General features: G+C 40.9%; 2 protein-coding genes across 7 annotated transcripts in view; one reads left to right on the top strand and one right to left on the bottom strand.

The window, feature by feature from the left end:
- TEX9 (testis expressed 9) overlaps window positions 1-10,716 on the top strand; it is a 21,632-nt gene extending 10,916 nt beyond the window's left edge. For all 4 annotated transcript variants that reach the window (XM_071568968.1, XM_071568969.1, XM_071568970.1 and 1 more), the window contains 5 exons: window positions 1,620-1,702; window positions 3,066-3,239; window positions 6,966-7,100; window positions 7,568-7,702; window positions 10,517-10,716. In XM_071568968.1, the coding sequence (XP_071425069.1) occupies window positions 1,620-1,702; window positions 3,066-3,239; window positions 6,966-7,100; window positions 7,568-7,702; window positions 10,517-10,594 (605 nt within the window). In that variant the 3' untranslated portion in view covers window positions 10,595-10,716. The remainder of the gene's footprint in view (window positions 1-1,619; window positions 1,703-3,065; window positions 3,240-6,965; window positions 7,101-7,567; window positions 7,703-10,516) is intronic.
- On the bottom strand, window positions 561-18,923 carry MNS1 (meiosis specific nuclear structural 1). 3 transcript variants are annotated; one of them, XR_011698995.1, is made up of 13 exons: window positions 18,856-18,923; window positions 18,601-18,690; window positions 18,383-18,510; window positions 17,829-17,931; window positions 16,799-17,028; window positions 15,863-16,079; window positions 15,680-15,787; window positions 14,556-14,813; window positions 13,552-13,677; window positions 11,956-12,132; window positions 4,421-4,528; window positions 804-927; window positions 561-622 (listed from the first exon to the last, which is right to left on the bottom strand). XR_011698995.1 is itself a non-coding variant. In XM_071568967.1 (10 exons), the coding sequence occupies exons 1-10, from the start codon at window positions 18,856-18,858 to the stop codon at window positions 12,034-12,036; spliced, it is 1,362 nt and encodes a 453-aa protein (XP_071425068.1). In that variant the 5' UTR covers window positions 18,859-18,923; the 3' UTR covers window positions 9,496-12,033. The 3 variants fall into 3 exon arrangements, 1 of the variants encoding a protein (XP_071425068.1); XR_011698996.1 differs by lacking the exon at window positions 804-927; XM_071568967.1 differs by lacking the exons at window positions 561-622; window positions 804-927; window positions 4,421-4,528 and having other exon boundaries at window positions 9,496-12,132.

The following is an 18,923-nucleotide window of genomic DNA, read 5'->3' as shown; positions in this document are numbered from 1 at the left end:
AGAGCGCAAAGTGACACAACTATCCAGTTACACCTACTACATAACTCCAGTTACACCTGCTATCACTAATTAAGACATTTCCAAAAGCATAAACTTACTGCCTGTTCTCAGTGGAAAAGGCAAATTAATTGTTACTAATCTTCCAGAAGATAACAGAAAACAAAGCACTGCAGTGTTAGCACTATACTGTAAGTGATGCTACCCCAGTTCTGCACACCCCATCTCAAATCCAGGATGTAGAGCTAGCAGAGATCCAGCTAAGAGTGTACAGTGGCAGTCAGAAGTGTGGAACAGCTTGAATTGGAATCTTCAGATTGAAAACAGAACAATTAAAGGCAATAGGAAAGATGTGTAATGAAAACAGTAATGGTGAAGGGCAAGCTGTCTTTCTGTAATGCAAACACTAGTAAAATGCCACGTTAAATTGGATTTAAAGCAAGCTATATGAAGTGTTTCTCTTTCACCTAATGCACAATTAGCCAACTCATTGCCACAGGACATTGTGAATGCCAAACTACTGTGTGTGGTCTGCAGAAAATCAGACAATAGTGTAGAAGTACCTGAGAGGGCACCTGAGAGCTTCAATATGATCTCCATCTCCACAGCCACTGGTTACCAGAAGCTAGAAAGAATATAACAGAAGGAATAAAAGTCAGTCTGTATCTTACTATTTCATGGTGTTTTTCCTAAATCCTACTCATTAATGGCCTCTGAGGAGTTACAGCTTAAGCTTCAGTAACAGTTCATAGGGGAAGGTGGGTGAAATTAAAAGAATTCCTGTTACAGCACAGGAACACACGTACCCATCCATTCCTTCTCTGCTCCAGATACGCCTCTGCTTTATTCTTTTCCCCTTATAACTACTGTGACTAATGGTTATTCCTGTGTTGGTCAACTTGATCCTCAAACTGTTCCCATGCTTTGTGCCTGTGGAAGTTCAGGAAGAGTTCCATGTGAATGATCTGGGGAATAGGAAGTAAAAGAACAAACTGTCCACACACAGCTTGTTTTGTCATAACAGTCCATTTCTTAACTGTCCAAGAGCAGGAAAATAGTTCATTTGGAAAAAACATCTGACTAAATGGATTTAATTTTGAACAGTGTACTGCAGAAAAGCAGAGACTACTGTGTGGGATGGGTATTCACCTATTTAGCAGGGCTTTGGATCTGCATTGAATTCCTTGTTGTGCACAGTTTAAAATTACTTTGGCTGTAACTACACAAGTTGCAGCTACAGATAGATTGCAATGGAGACATGCCCTACGATGTAGTTTTCTTGACTTAGACTCAAGAAATTCTGTAATGTGCAGCCAGGGATGATGCAAGTTTTCAGTAAGTTTCAATTTTGAGAATTATGTGTCTTTTACATTTTAAAGATGTCAAGCTCAGTCATTAAAAGAAAAAAATCTATACAAAGCTTTGCCTGAGCATGAGAAACCTGCAACATCTTTTTAGAAATCTGAGGTTTTATTTGCCTATTTCTCTTTAACAATTACAAACAATGTAGAGTGTTTCTAAAAATAAGAACATGCAAGTGAGTTATAACATCAGTCTTGCTTCTTTCCTGCATTGAATCATGAATACTTGTGGATATTTAATGTAACTTTTTATGTTCACAGAAGCTCAAATCAGATTTCTTAAGGCAAAGTTACGTGTTACACAGGAAGACCTGGCAAATGTAGTGTTTGAATGCAGGAAAAAGGTAAGAGCTGAATTCTTTTATCTATTGTTAAAAGTTCCCCTTTAACAAATAATCGCAAATGTCTCAACATTTCCTTTTCAAGTATTAAGAGCTGAAGTTTTGTTTTTTTTTAAATATCCTAATAATTTAGAATCAAGGATAGTAATTCCTGTATAAATGTGATCTTGGGCTAAAAGCTTACAAGATGCACTTACTGGAAAAGAATTCAAGGCTGGAAAGAACCCCTGGGAATGAAGACATGCCCCAGCTGCAGGAACTCTGGTGCTGCAGAGTGCCCAAAGCATCCCTGCTGGGAACGGGAGCGTTCCCAGGACCTGAGCACAAGGAGGAGGAAACAGGAGCGGTGAAATACAGATTTTGGTGTACAGAGAGAAGACAGGTGGTGTCCAGAGCCAGGTGATGGGATGAGAGGGAATGTGTAGGGCAGAGTGAGAAATAAGAAAGCTTAAGAAATACTTATGCAAAAAACTGATGCAGAGGACAATGTTTGGAATGACATTTGGGCAGATCAAGCTGAACTTAAGGCAGAGTGAAGCTACACTGATACTTCACTGTTAGAGTGTACAAGGTGCAGGTGGGCACATGGAGCTCAGGGTAAGGCAGAGAGATTTCCCAGGTGAGGAGCTTGTATTCCAAGGGGCTGAGAGAGCAGCAGAGAGAGACTTGTTTTCACAGCAACTCCATTTCGGTGCGTGGCTTGATTTCTTTTTTGTGAAGAAGTGAAGGGCATAACGTGTCTCTAAAATAACCCACGTCAGTATTCACTTATAACGTTTGAAAGGTTATAAAAGAAAAATGCCTTGAATTATAATGCTTAATGTGGGATGTAATTGCCAGTAGGTCATGAATCTAATATGGGATTCACTTGATGTTAAGAGAATCTTAAATTTGAATACTTGATGTACCCTGGATCATTAGCTTGCTTTTAAGTCAAAACCAGATAATCTCCTAAAACATAATGGATTGGTTTATCAGTAATTATATTCTTTTCTATTTCCCATAATTTTTCCCAATGTTTGCATTTAGCTATTCTCACAAAATATCTGTGTCCCACTGTTACTCGTATTATTCTGTAACACTTTGATATTTCTCAAAACCTTTGAGCTATGAGAAATTAAATGTTTTAAATACTGCTACAGAATAGTTTCAAGTGAAAGGCTGTAAAAATTAAATGAGAGAAGTGTTACTGTTTTTTGAAGGACTATCCTGGTAAAATAGTGTTTTCTTGTTGCCATGTAATTTTAAAAACTTATCTCTATGGTATGTGTATTTTTCCTGACTTCTATTTACAAGACATTATTACTGCATTATCCTCCTGCTTCCTTCAGTGATGTCATTTTTTTTGTTAATTACTGGCAAACAGGATGATGAAAATCAGAATTTAGAAACTCGGCTTAAAGAGACTGAGGAAGAAAACGCCCGACTGCAGCGAACACTCAGCATGCAGCAGGCTCAGACTGAGAAGTACAGAGTGTTGTCACAAGAGGCAAACAAAAAAAGTGAAGGGTTACAACAAGAAGTCATTGCACTACAAAAGGTAATGCAGATATTACTCTCATTTATCTCACAAAAGGGAAAATGCCACATCAAATCACCCTCTGTACCCTCATTCCATAGATCCATATCCAGTGATCCCAGTAGTGTTTCAATCTCTGTTAATCGTTTTAGAAATTCTATTTTTAAGTGTTCTAATTAATTTTTTTACAGGAAGAAATAATATACTTTGCTAACTGCTTTTCTGCTGCTTCTACAATCATATATTCTTGTATTTTAAAATTAAATTCCTGTATAAAAGACCCACAAGAGACAAAACAACCTTTTCAGACCTGCTGTCAAATTCACAAAGGAATCCTGAAAAATAAAAGGGAACTTTATTTTTCTGGTTTTAATTATAATTGTTAAAAAATCCTTCTGTAATAAGAGTTCTATTGTAAACTGTAGAACCCAGTGAACATTTTTTCAAAAAGCACCTGCAGCTTGTGTTAGAATGTTGTGCAGGTAGAGGAAGGGACATATCTTTGTTCCTGAGAAGGGACTGTTGGAAAAGCAGCTCCAGCTTGGATGACCCAAGTTCCCGTGGCTGCTGCTGCACCCACACATGCACGTGCTGTCCGTGCCTGGGGCAGCAGATGGTGCACACACAGCTTTGTTTGTTTGCAACTTAATCTTAAGGGCAGCATGTGTTTTGCTTTAATTACTCAAGGCTAGAGAGGCTGACTTCAAAATCATGCAATACATACAGTGATGGTGTAGTACATGTAATACAATGAAGATATTTCACTTAAAAATCTGGGGAAACAACACAACTCAGCCTAACAAAGTCTCATTACACTTCTCTTGCATTTGTGTAGGCATGTTTGTGTCTTAATTGCTTTGTAGCTCTGGCATTTTAAAACTAAAAGGGTTTTCGTAGTCTTTTTGTGCAGATACTTGGAGGGTTTAAGTTCCCTGATGGTGATTCTGTCAGGAAAATATTTAATAGTACTACTCATCAGCTCACAGCAAACAGGGCTAAGAGATTTACGTAGTCATTTAGTCCCTTCTCTTAAAGCAAGACAGGACAGATGATATCCCAGCCATCCTGGACATGTTTGTTTAACCTGTACTTAAAGCCTTCTGTGGTGGCAACTCCCACCATGTCCTTAGACACTCTATGCTGATTCTTTCACACAGTCAGAAAATAGTATTTAGAAATGTTGGGATGAGAAGTTTACTCACTTCTGCTGTACAGGTACCACATCGAGAACATGCTCACTCCCCTCTCTTGTCTTCGTTCTGGATTTACCATCCTCAGCTGCTTCAGTTATTCCTCAGAGGTTGTGTTTTCTGGAATTCATCAAGGTTGCCAATCAGATCACGAAAAAATAGTGGTAGTTCTTTAAAATACTAAGGCAGCACAAAAGGCAAGTGTATGTAATGAGGGCTTCTCTGCTAATTCAGAAGTTACTTGACATATTTTTTCTGCTATGAGAAATTACCTAACTGCAAAAACCATACCTGTGAAAATAATTTTGCAGTAACTGCTTAATTCTCCTGTGGTCTAAGGAGTCTGAAACCTGTTCTAATTTTTAGGTTATTCAATGCTATATAATTAATGTAGTGTAGATTAATTCTGGACATGTTTAAAAGCAATTTCCTGTGAACACAGGCCTGAACTGGTGCTACTGTGCTGTGAAACTCTGAAGACTCTTTCTTTCAGTCCAGAGAAAGTTTTCTGTATAGTCCAAATAGCACAAATGTAACCTCTGATTTTGGGGCTTTTGTTGCTTTTGTTGTGATTCCTGTTCCAGCACAGATGACAGCAGACCTTAGCTGTGATACAAACTTCCCTGAACTTCCTTAGATTATCAACACTTGGTGCAAACTCATTAATCCCCCAGGTGCTTTCTTGTATGTGCCTAGGCAAAGATTCTCCCCTGCTTTTCACAATTTATCTGAAACATGGTAACTACTTGGTTATTTTTACATTTCATTCTTTTGGTGTTTGGTCTCTGTGAACATTTCTGCTGCAACACCCACCTCAGGCAGCAGCTGAATCCTGGTGCTCACAGAAACATCTCTCCTTTTCTTTCCAGCATTCATTTTTCTCTTTTCTATTAGTTGATATAATAAATGCTATCACCCTTCCTGTCCTTTTTCCACCACCTGGCTGCAAGAACATTCCTTTCTCTGTGTTCTCTCATTGTTAATTCAGGTCAAGCTATAATGTTAGAAATGGTCTGGGGGACACCAAAGTTGTGCTCTTATTCTTTTTGAGGCTTTGTGCAGAGGGGTTATAACCTGCCTTGAAGAAGGGCTGGATGTAATAAGTGCTCTCTCTCCAGTGTTTTTTGGGGAGCACAGGTGTTGCAGAGCTTCCTAAAGACAGAAGTGCTGCATATGCTGCTCCTGGGAAGAGACAGCAGTTTTAAAACACAGTAGTTTATCCCCAACTCTCAGAGAAACATTATATGAGAAAATTAATCTTGCTTTTACTTTAAGTTTTGAAGAATTGACAGAAACCTTGACTAGTTACAAAATAAAACACTTATTTCAGGTATTTTTAAGATTAAAAACTTGGGAGTGGAATATATTTAACAATATACCCTCACTGGATCATTTGCAAAGAAATCCTTAATAAGGTATTATGTATGACAGTAAATGTCAAAAATCCCTAAAAGAATTCTGAGAAGTCTTTCATGAAATGATATGATTAGCTGATAAGTAATTTGCATTGCATGCAGACTATTTTTTTGGTCATTAAATGCTTGAAAAACTATATTCCAAAGCTTTCCATATTAATGCAGAATAAAATACATAGCACAAAAGATTTAGTTTACTTGATTCACAGCTCCAGCATCTTGATATAAGACAAAGAGGTTAATTAGTATGTGTTTCTTGGATAAATCATGTAGAAGTCTGAAGTAACCACCAAGGGCAGGCGTGGAATTGAGAAAACAGAACAATCACTCAGAAATGAGGCAGTCCGAGGGTAAGAGGTTAACAAGGCCCTTCTCTACCTTGATTTGGTTAAAACAGTCTTTCTGGGCCTGTTACTAAAAATTTGATACTTAAAAAAAGTTATTTCTTTTCCATAAAAGACAAGATGTGCTTTTTCTGCCAGGATTATTTATTTCTCTCACTTTGGCTCTTATCTATATTCCCTAATCCTTGGTCTGATTGTTGTGTCCGTCAGCCTGGTCTCTCTCATTTCCTCACTTGCAGCACTGGGAGACACTGTCAGCAGAGTCAAGAGGGAACTGCTCTGCTTGGTGCCAGAAATACTCAATGAACTATATTCTGCCAGATGAAATAGTTATTACCCTCTGCCATCTTCAGTGGGCTGCTTTAACTGCTTGTAGTTGCATGTAGTAATCTATGGGGAAAAGAGGTAAACGGAACAGGTGGGGAGAAGCAGCTGGAAACAGGAGCCACCTTCCAGAATGTGACACAGACTGGACATAGTGACACTTTCCTCTTTCTCTTACTGAGCACTCAAGGTTTTTCAGTCTGTTCTGTGGTCTTACATGGTCAGCTCCATAATCATTCCAAGGGAATTTAAAACAAATATGAGAAAGATCCTTTTTTTCAAGATTTCAAAGGAGAAGGGGATGTTTTAACAGTAGAATTGTCTCTGAGACAGATTCTGTTTGCAGAGCAAAGAAGTGCACAGACTCTTCAGCTTTCAAGGTGTGAGCTTTGTTGTAAATGTGTTGTCAACACGGGATTCATCCAAAGACCCATTATTCAGGATGTTTGTGTGTATCCTTTGCTCCCAAACCAGGAACTGGAGAACCTAAAGCGTGTTCAAAAGCAGGCCACAGCCACTCGGAGTGCAACAGAGGTTCGCTTGAACAGGGCCCTGGAGGAAGTGGAAAGGTACAAAGTGGAGCTGAATAAACTGAAGCAGAGCAACAAGGTACAGTGGCTTAGGAGAACAATTCCCCATCTGTAATCACTCAGTAATGCTGGAATGAGACAAAAAGCTTGATGAGCTTTGGAGGCATAATATCTCTTACAGGCAGTCCCAAAACTACCTTAGAACAAGTCAGCAAAGGCCTTGACAGGTTCTCTGGGATCACACCACTGCATGCTGTGCAGAAGGAAAAAATGTACAGGATAAAGTTAAAGCCTTTCTGATTTTCCATATTTGTGTTTAGAAATAGGGGGAAGCACACAAACACATCTAATGGATGCACAGGCAAACCATGGCTGTTATCTTTGAGATTTTCTTTTCTTTTTTAAGCTTTGATGGGGGTGTATTTTGATTAATCTCATTTCTTTTCAGAAACGTTATGCATGGCTACTGTTTGTCACCTTCTTATGTAATGCCAGGTTTCACTGGTTAAAGCAACACCTTAATTTCTCCTTTCCTTCCCTTGGCAGGACATAGCAAACCAAGAACTAAAAACTATTGAAGAATTAAAAACAGAAAACAAGAAACTGCAGAAGCAAAAAGGAGAGCTAATTACGGGTTTTAAAAAGCAGTTAAAGTTAATTGATATTTTGAAGAGACAAAAGGTAAGGACCAGAGTACAGGTGTTTCAGTTAACAACCTCCAGCTAAATGTGTGTGTTGTCAACTAAGGTAATCCTGGAAACTGGAGCCCCAGGACTGGGCAGTTCCAGTTTAGGAGAGCAGCAGCCTCACTTTCACTGGAGCCTGTTGGTAACGCTTTGCTTTGTAGCAAAGCCTGGTCTTTTGAACAGACCCCATTCCTAACTAGGAGCAGATCCTTTCATGGTTAAAGGTTCCTACTGACTGGGGGTGTTTGTTCAGGAACAAACACTGCAGGTAATAACAGCAACTCCCTTTGCTGCTGTGTCAGTAGGACCCATTTTAGCAGGTGAGCTTTTTTCCCTCCCACACATTATTCAGATCAGCAGCTCTGATAGTGTGACCTCTCAGGAGTGAGCTACTGTGTTTTAGACCTGCATTCCTCCTGGGCTCTCAAAGTATGTCCCTCTCCATCAGCATTTGGGGTTTTTTACTTATATTCTGAGCTGTTTGGTACATGTACAGCTGTGTCCAGGTGCAGATGTCCTTGTGTGTCAGACAAAATAGAAAAAGAGTCCTTATCCTAGATGTGAATTTACTCAGCTGAAAGAGGGGAGTTGAGCTCCATCCTTTGGTAATTCCTGGAATATCCTGCATACTTTGAACCACACACAATGCAGTAACATCACTTTGGCTGCATGGGGTGTTCCATCCACACTGCACTTGCAGCCTTACTCTGAAAGAGGTTTGATTCTACATTCATTTCATATCTCTCTCAGGGCATGAAGAGGTTGGCAGAGGCCACTGCCTTGCAGTGTTTTAGGAGCTGAAGCTGAGACTGAAGAGAGGAGAGGGGGTACAGTAGGTGCAACCCATTCATGGGGAACAATCAGCGATACAACTTTCATAGCAAGCTGTTATAGTGAGAAGTACATTAATACTTCACTGATAGAATACAGCTAAAAGCATAATTAACTATCATATTTGATACAGCTATATTTGATGTTCCTAAAAGGAGGGGTGTTTTAATCAAAAAGAAAAACCTCTGACATTGCAGAGTGGGTAAATATATTTCTCAAAATGTATTTTCAGCATAAACCTGTCAAATGAGCTTTGATGGTACAAACTGAAAGAAATTGTGAGTTTACATGAAAGGAAATTAAAGTGAGAGGACTGTACACTAAGAGCTGTTGCCCAAATCAAACAATTTTCCACTTATTAGTTCTATCACACCTTTCACTTATAAATACTTGGGACGTGTGCAATCATTTGTATCAGTTTCCCTTCTGAGGCTGCATGAGACAGAGCTCCAGGCTGCAGAGCTGCCTACATAGGATCTGAACACCACAGAGTGGGGCACCTCCAAATCCTACTCCACTGAATTCCATGTCATTCATCTGGGGATGGAGTCAATGCACTTCTTGCACTCTCAAGCCAAAGCTGTGAGAAGAGCTAAAGCGAGCAATGTATGGTGGCTTTTTGAGCAGAACCCCTTTAGGAAGGGTCAGCCTTAGAGATAAGAAAATAGAACATTTCATTTACCCTTTAAGCACTGCAGTGATCACCAGACATTTTGTAAACACTTTGAAAGCTGTTGAGCCCCTAGAGGAAGAACAGTTCTGTATGAAGTGGCAACTTCAGGGAACAAAATACACACACTTATTCTAAAAACTGGGAATTGCAATATGGAAATACACCCTTGGATCTGGAATACCTGCCCAACACAGGGCAAAGGAGGACAAGGAACTGGAATAGAGGAAGTGGGGCTGCTCATGGATTTCCAGTGCAAGAGGATTTTTATGGCAGTAACAGGATGCTGAGGAGATCCTGGGGATTCACTGAACAGCAGCAGGGCTGGCTTAGCTCTCAAGTTTATTTTGAGACTGAAAACTCTACAGCATTCACTCAACATATGCTCTGTACATGAGGCAGCTCCTTATCCCCTGGAATGTGAATTCACTGAAATGGGTGTCACAGAGAAGCATTTCTGTTTGACTGAGAACCAAACCCATAGGCTCAAATAACACAACACTGCACTAAATATATTTTTAAAAAATTACAAATGCTGGATCAGAATTTTCTTACAAAAAATGTTATTTACTCACAGAAGAGGGATGCTGTTAGTTGTCCTTTCCACACAGACTGTGACTGGAAGAACCTGAAAGAGAGCAGGGCTGCCCATGCAGCTCCTGGCAGGAACACGGTGGAGGGGCAGCCAAAGCTCACATGTGCTCAGTATTCAAGTTGGATTCACACAGGCTTTTTGTTGAATGAATGAGGAAAACCTGATTTGGGCTACTTGTGTAGTATTTGTGTGGCAGGTTCAGATGCACAGAGCAGAGAGAGCACGAAGAATGATAGAGGGGAAAAAATTCCCCAGAGATACGAAGTATCAGGACTAGGATGATTTGGTTTGTAATACCTTTAATGCTACTAAGTTGTGTGTTGGTCAGCTTGAAAGAACATTCAGCAGTTTTCTCAGGTGTTCTTCAGAGGCCTGACAGGAGTTGTCAGATTTTCAGGAATTTCCATGCCTCATTAAAACAGAGATATTTTTAAAGCAATATAAGGAACTAAGAAAAGCTCTCAGCCCCATTTTACTAAAGCTGACCTTACAATGTTTAGCATAAAATTTATCACAGCCCTACACTATAAAGTTTTGCAGAAAAATATGAGTAACGGCTTCAGCTAGAACAGGTGAACATCCATCAGACCACAGGACAAAAAAAAAAGAATAATAGATTTGAAACCCCTTTCAGCTATCCCAGTTATCCAGGATTTTGTACTGGTTATTAACACTTTTTACCTTCTGCTCCTAATTTTTTTTCTTTTTTTAAGATGCACATGGAAGCTGCGAAGATGCTTTCCTTTACTGAAGAGGAATTCATGAAAGCTCTTGAGTGGGGAAATCATTGATTCCATTAAAAACAAATTCTGTTTGAAAGGAAGTCCAGTGGTACATTATTTTGGGACTGTATATGAATTCTTGTTAATAGTTAATAACTGTATATCCCAGTAAATTGATTTTGTTGATTTTGCTTATGTTTAAATTGTTTCACTTTTGTAAGCCCGCTAACTTGTGTTACAATGTTACATGAAATACAAACTCCTGCTGCAGTCAGGCCAAACTGTCCATTCTGTAATGAGCACAGAAGCACAGACTGTGCAAAGAATATTCCAACAAGCCAACTTTGTTCATCAGTTTGCTCTGTTTTAGCTTTTAAAACTATACCTCGTCTATGGTAATATTCAGTCCAAAGAAGTCAGGATTTAGTCTCAGACAGTTCCTTGTTGTAACAGAAATAAATTTACCAGTGATTCAGTTGAGAAGAAAATGTCATGTCCTTTTTAAAACACGTGGTTGGAAAATTGGCCTTCTCTGTTCTCTGTAACAGATCTCCCCTCAAAGCTAGTTGGTCTGGCATCTAATTTAAGCACCAACAGCTCTTTTATAGAAATGATCATAACTTGTTTTAGTCATTACATCTTAGCCCCTGGCTGGCATACCCACACATGAGACCTGCCCCTCGCTGCCCAGACAGACTCAAAGTCCCAAACAGCTCCCTTAGTCAGGGTGAAAATATTAAACCTTTCCCTGCCGTCAGCTGCTGCTTTGGGATACACTCAGCAGCCATGACTCCATGTTCACAGGTGCTTTACAAGCATTACATCCTTAACAATCTCATCAGTCAACATGGTAATCAAGAACTAGATAAAAGATTAAGGTAGATGGGCTGAGCATATCATGTGTACATTAATGAACAGGAGCAGCCCAAGCCTGTGCTGCTTCCATGCACCTGTCAGACCTCACCCATTTCACTGGATCCCTCCCTCAGTCAGTGAACAGGAACATGGCACAGAACCAGGAAGGTTATGCACAGGGTTCTGACCTCAGAATGGAACAAAGTCTCTGCTTTACTACAAGCACAACAGTTCAGACTCCCCTTGGAGATGAGACCAACTACCTTTGGATTGGGATTGTAGAAGAGTAGTGACAGGACATGCAAATCTTCCCATTACCCCCAGAACGAGTGCAGAATCCTGTAGTCTATACTGCAATACATGTCTGCATTTACACTAGTTTAGGTTTGTGCTGCTGGAGAAAACATTTCTAACATTGCTACCCCACTAACTAAGAAGAACTGAGAACTCCAGAACAGTTTATTGAGGAAAAATGCAAATGCAGCACACACCTGTATAGAACTAACTGCTCATTACTTTGGAACTATGGTCTTAAAATGGAGACTTTTTAATGGTCTTAAAAAGGAGTTCCTCACTGTTAACAGCAAATGGAAGTTTTCCTTGGGAATCGGCTGACACCTAGTGGCAAAGCAGGAGCTGAGCTGGAGGAAGGTTCAGGTCTCTTCTGAAAATTCATTAGTTCTTCTCTGCTGGTAAGCCAACCTAAAGTCTTCTCCAAGCATGTTAATGTCATTTTCATCTTTGAGTATTCCCTGCAGTAACAGGAAAGAAACAAAGTAGAGATTACTATGGACCTCTGAAATTTTCCACAGAGGAGAATGAATAGTTTGTATCCATAACACCATTGTTACCTTTAAAACAAACCAGAAAATCAAGCCTGAAAACCATCACAAAACTTGAATGAAAGAGTTACAAAGTAGTGTAGCTGCTGCTCACCTAGAGCCGCCCCCTTTTTCTGCATGCACAAGCACCACCAAAAGACAACATGTAGCTGCATTCTCTTTCTCACAGAAGTGCTAACACAGTACAGGGGCAGCTTTTCTAAAATGAATCAACTGCAGTGAAAAGAGGCCCTGACTGGGCTGGGGCTCTGCCTTCACCTTAAGCTGTGTTGAAATTAGCTCCTACAAAGAAATAACTGGGGAAATCAACTGATACTGGACAACTTAATCAAAAACTATGCTTTTGGGAATGGACACAGGGGAACCCAGGAATCTAAATTTCTAATTAATTCTAAATTATTTCTAAAGCTAAAAATGTGTGTGACTCACAGAACATACATTGCAGCATTTAGAAAAGGAAAAAATATTACAAACTGTATTTATATGGGAAGTTTCAATTTGGTAGCAGTTTGCTATTAGTCATTTTGAGTGAAGCAACGTGATGTAGGAGCAGCCAACTCAGACAGTGTTGAAGCAATTATTGTTTTAAAAATTGAATACAAATTAGACTCTGCTCTGTTTACATTTTCCAGAATCATAAAATTTCTTTAACTGGTTGAATAATTCCCTCCCTACCATAAATGCATTTTTACATGTCTAAGGCAGCTCTCTGTTCCTTTGTGTACTGTCAGGAGGTCTTTCTGATTACAAAGCATAATACAAAATAAACTGTACTTTACTCCTATTGCCATAACTGCTTCCACCCTTTAACTTTTAAAAACACAGAGACGAAGAGTGTGAGCTCTGAAATGCTCCTGTAAGCACGGCAGTTCCTTGCACTGCTGCAGAGGGGAGGCCTCGCCTCCGTGGGGACTTGGAATACTTGGCAGACAAGGCAAAGCTGTGAGAAATTGCACCCAAAAGCCCAGCTGAGGAATGTGGTGGAAACAGGGTTTAGATGTGGTGGAGCCCTTCCTAGGTAGAAAAGCCCCACTGCAGAACTCACGTTCCACATTGCAAACACTGGATTTGCAAAGCTTTGGGCAGGTGCTGCCCAAGGCATCAATACTGCCAGAGAGTCCCCAGCCCCTCACACAGAAAGGGCATTTCTGTAAAGAGCTTCCCAGCTCAAACAGACAAAGGAAGAGGTGAGTGCAAGCAAACTGACACAATAAGGACACCCACAGACTCCAGGAGTCTACACAGTTCTACAACTTCACCTTCAACTATCCAGGACAAAGCCAATTTACAGGACAGACATTTAAAGAGTTTAAAATAAAATTCACTTACTCGAGGAAGATAACCCAGCAATTTCCAGGCATGTTCCTTCAGGAGTTTCTGTCTCTCTTCTTCAACAATTGCACGGATGCTTTCTTGTCTTCTCTTCTCCAACTCTCTTTCTTCAAGTTCACGCTCCTACAATAAAGAAGTTTTCCTAAGTTCAGTTTCAGCTCTGTGAACATTAGTTTACACCACTGTCCACCACAGTATAAAGAGAAATACTTTTAGTGGAATAAATTTTAACTTATTAACTCCTGATCAGAGGAAATTCTTTTGAAGAGGATGGAACAGCATATGTAAAAAACCCCCACAAAGCACTGTTTAAACAATACATGTTTGGCAACTGGAAAACAATCTCAGACAAAAGAGCAGACTGAGTGGCAGGACCTGGGGTGAGGCTGCTATCCAAGGGTTTGGTCTCTTACTAGGAGCCCTTTTGAGGCAGATTAAGTGTTCAGTTCTGGTTCCTTTTTGGCTCTCAGATGAGTTCGTGTGTTCCTGCCCTACTGCTCTAATCAAAGAAAAAAGGGAGCAATAGGCATGAATTCTCATGCTAATGACTAGAAAATGCAATTCATGTTACCTGTGTGCTTTATAATAAACCCTACAACCAGATCTGAAAACCACAGTGCAGGATTCTATAACTTGCCTTCAGTTTACACCTTTTCTTCCTCAGATCATAATTCAAGAGACTTAATCTAAAAGCAAGGCTGGGACATCCCCTCCTCACACATCAGTGCCACTGAGCAGCAGTTTCACTGCTCCCATGGCTCCTGAAGAGGTATTTGCAGAGCACATCGTGTACACAGGGGCCCAGGGATGTTGTTTACCCCAACTTCTCAAGTCACAAAAACCGTCAGCTCTAAGAATACTTTTCTCTTGTCATCAAACCAAACAAAGGCCTGCTGCCCCCTATCACCTTTCCCTGGTGGCACCACCAATGTCCCTCGTGACAGAAGGATTCCCCAGAGAAACACTGTGGCTCAAACCAAAGGCACGTGTGAAACTCCTACTTTGTCTGCAATGCACTGCCTGCGACGGTCCTCCAGGATCTTTTCCACAGCCCTTTTGTGTTCCAGCTGTTTCATCCTGCGTTTCTGGGCGTTCAGCTCCTCGATGCGATCCTGCTCCGCCAGCCTGGCCAGCATCTGCTGCCTCAGGGCTTCCTCCTCCTCCCGCAGAGCTCGCTGTGCTGCCACCTTCAGAGCAAACTGCTCTTCATAGGTTTGCCTTAACTCCAGCCGCTGCCTTATTCTCTTTTCAATTTCTGCCTGCAAAGGGAATGTAGCAAAATACTCTGTTACTGAACACACTTCAAAAAATTCGCAGCAGCAGCAGATATCCTACTTGATTTATTTTGGAATAAATTCACTGTTGCTATTAACTTCTAGCTCCATACCTGGAGCAAACATTCCACATCTGACAGTGCTCTCCAGCATTAATCAGTTTGGCAAATGTTGCAATTTAAGTCCAAAAAAAAAAAAAAAGAGATTTTGTTTTTTCCCACTTCACTAGCATGAAGTGAATCAACAAGACAATCATCCTGAACAAGTGAAAATAGCAGTGCTTGGTATCTCAACCTGTGCTGTATTTTGTTTGTCACCCACAGCAAGGTAGAACAGAGTGTGGCCAGGCCCATTGGAAAAGCAAATGGACATGCAGAAAAAAAAGCAGTTATTTAATCTACTTAGCCTAAACCTGAACTTGAAAGTTACTGTCATTCTCCTTCACGACATAAATAAATGTATAAAGGGGGTCACAGGGGATTCAAAACCTTCACTTGTCTTCCTGGTTGAAAATAAAAACATAAATACATTAGGAATGGAAAAGGAAACTCAAAGGACAGAATTTTGCCTCCAATACCTAAGCTAATGTACAAACTACTTATCTGATGAAGAACATTTGGGAAACAGTGCAGGAAATAAACACTTTGTGCCAGAAGAGAACTGAAAACAATTCAAATTCATTTAATACTCCTAATACCATGTCAGAATTAAGCCTTTTGCTTTAAGACAGCTCACAATCCAAAATGGGCTCAAGGAGTCCCTCAAAATCATCACCAAGTCACAAATAACACTGCAGACTTAGCAAATTCAAAGTGTGAAGAAAACCCCTTCGTCTACCTGCCAGCACTTACCATCTCCTTCTTCCTTTCCATCTCCTCTTGTTCTTCCAGATACAGCTCTTGGCGGATTTGCTCTTGTTCTTTAAGCTTCTGTTGTTCTCTTTCCAGATTCTCGGCAACCTATTACAAGAAAGAAAGGTTTCTAAATGAAAGACAAAAACACACAAGTTTTCCTACAATTTCAATTTTTGATACCATGTTTTGAACTTTCTGCTTTTTCTCCTCAGTGTCTCGAACTTTAGCCATCCAGTCATCTTCTCTTTGTTGCTGCATGTTGGCAAACTCCATAATTTTCCTATTTTCCTCTTCCATCTCTTCCTTTTTCTTTCTCCTCCAGATAGCTTGTTCTTTTATAAATTCCTCAATATATGTCTGCATCTCTCTCACTTTATCTAACTTACGTTGTTTTTCCCTGCAGATGGAAAAAAATGTTCAAATAGTTTCCTGTTACTGCAGAGTAACATAAAACAGACCAGATGCTCGCTGTTAACAATGTATTCCAGAGACTAAGAGTTAAGTGACTCTCCTTAAACATTCAGTTAGAAATTAGATACCTACCTTGAAAATACTTATTATTGAGTTGCCCCGAGGACGGAATATCATGTCTAACATCTTTCTGGAGTGCAGATTGTTCACACAGGTACTCACCACTACTGCACTCACACACAATCCATCAAAGGAGAGAAGAAAGTCCCCACAACCCCTAAACTTTTTATTTTTACTAAACTCTCCCCCACACAAACACCCCTCTGCCCTCAGAAACCTCCTCCCCTATCCCTGTCCATCTCACAGGGAAACAACACAAACACCTCCTGGTGAGGCAGGACACGAGGCAAGGCAGAAATCTGGGATATGCCTCGTGTCCAGCATGATGGGCCCAATGGAAACACTCCTGCAAATAAACTGGATTTCACAAGTGGGGAACAAGGACACGAGACTGCCTGGAACATTTGGATATTTCAACAGGAAAATTCATGCAAGTCAGGCTCTTGTTAGCAAAATGTGACCACGGAAAACTAAAATGGGTCTTAGTCTACATGGGATAGATGCATACAAATTAGCTTTCTATAAACAATTATATGAGTTGTTTTGTTTTAAATTAACAGATAATAAAAATTCAAAGTAACTAACATTTGGTCTTCTTCATAAATCTTCCTTACAATTTCATCAATCATGAGTTTCTCTCTCAGAAACTCTTCATAAGCCTTCTGCTTCTTCCTCTCCTGTTCCTCCATCTGTTTGTCCAGCTCTTGATGGTACAAGATCTTCTCCTTGTTTCTCCTCATTTCTGCAGCAATTTCTTCTTGCACCAACCTGTCATGCTCTTCCTTCATCTCTTGGGCTATTTCATCCTCCCATTTCTAGGGAGAAAAAAAGCAAAGCAAGATTTCCTTTTTACTCTCACTACTACAACATGTAATGAAAAAACACAGAGCACGAAAAGGAACTGTACTGCATTACCAGAAAGGAACTTCAGTCTATAAATACAGAGCCTTAACATGCTCAATACCTCAGTGCAGTCAGTGGTACCACTGAAGGAAACCTTAGAGATCTAACAAATTTGAGGAGCACTAAAAGTCCTCAAGAGACAAAGTGGAGCACTGAGCACTAGTGGGACTCACTCACACCAGCACAATGACTGGAACGAGGCTGGACCCTCCTTTAGAGCCACCTGCCTGCACTAAACTCTGGGTAAGACATTAACACAATCAGAATCCTCTCCCTGACCACCAATATTATTCTGTGCCTAAATAAAAGTTCACAATTCTTTCTGAAGTTACTCAGGTATCTGTTTAACAACAGCAAATGTTTTCAATAATGGGACTCAGGTGAGGATTCACCACAGTAAGCACTTACTCTACAAAGGGTATCCTACTTTTAACTTGGATAAATATTACAACATTGGTAAAATTAACAACTATAACCAGTCATACAGTTTAATTCACTACTCCTTGAACTGCAAGGGCAAAGTAAACCTTTTTCTTGTAGCAATTAGCACTGGTTGGTTAATCTTCCATAACACAAAATGTATGTTCAATGAGACTGAATGCCTAAACATTATCTTAGATAAAAAGGTCAGCTTCAAAGGAAAAATGTTCAGCACGATTCATACAAAGAGCTACAGGGCTTGGGTGCTGGGATACACTATCAAGCTAATTACCAGTTTCTCATCGTAAAAAGCTTTTTTTTCAGCAATCTGTGCGTCTCGTTCTTTATTCATATAGGCATATTTTAGCTTTCTTTCTAAGTCTCGAAGTTCAAGACTGGAAGGGAAAAAAAAAGAAATTTATCCTATCATAGGGAAGTAAGTATCCAGGGGAAAACATTAAACTTCCATCGCTATTTAAACACAATTAAAAAACCACTCTGATGAAAAATATGTTCCAGTTAAAGAGTAGAAACAAAAATCGATTTTAAAACAAAGGTTAGCATATATAGAAATAGAGTTGGCAGCAGTTCTGATACTTCTCTAAGTACATGTGTGCACACAGACACGCCTGAGTGCACACATACACGAGCATATAATCAAAATGAAAACTTTGTGGCTCAGAGTTTTCCCTCTTATTGACAAGCTTTGCTTAACACTAACTTTTTTATTACACTTTGATCCCAAAATAACTTTCCCTTTCAGGTCTGATTCATCTCCGCTGGATGAACTTACCCAGCCCGCGGTAACAGCAGGTTTGCTACAGCCGGGAGGTTTCGCAGCGTTACCTGTTGGCTCTCACTTGCTGCCGGAGCTTCTCGTCCTTCATCTTCTCGAGGTCTCTCCTGGCCAGCTCAGCCGCCAACTTCTGCTCCCGCTCCAACTGCAGCGCCCTCTGCCTCCTGCTCTCCTCCGCCTGCCCGGGGCACAGCACGGGGGTCACAGCTCGCTGCGGGGCCGGGGCAGGGCCCCTGAGGGGAGCGCCCCTGACGGGAGCGGCCCTTACCGCCCGCAGCGCCTCGTCCAGCTGCTGTTCCCGCTGCAGCTCCGCCCGCAACCGCGCGGCCCGGCGGCCCCACTCGCGCTCCTCGGCCGCCTGCGGGACACACGGGACGGGCTCCACATCCAGCTCCGCTCCCCCCTCCCCATCCAGCTCCCGCTCCCCATCCCATTCCCGCTCCCCCGTCTCCATCCCGTTGTCGTTCCCATTCCCGCTCCCCCCTCCCCATCCCGTTCCCATTCCCGTTCCCGCTCCTCCCACCATCCCGCGCCGTTGCCGTGGTAACGCCGGCGCCGCCGGGCGCCTGGGAACGCCTTTAACTTCCGGGA

The sequence above is a fragment of the Pithys albifrons genome, chromosome 13, assembly GCF_047495875.1.
Source record: "Pithys albifrons albifrons isolate INPA30051 chromosome 13, PitAlb_v1, whole genome shotgun sequence".
NCBI classification, from domain to species: domain Eukaryota; kingdom Metazoa; phylum Chordata; class Aves; order Passeriformes; family Thamnophilidae; genus Pithys; species Pithys albifrons.
This window is presented reverse-complemented; position numbering and strand designations above follow the sequence as displayed.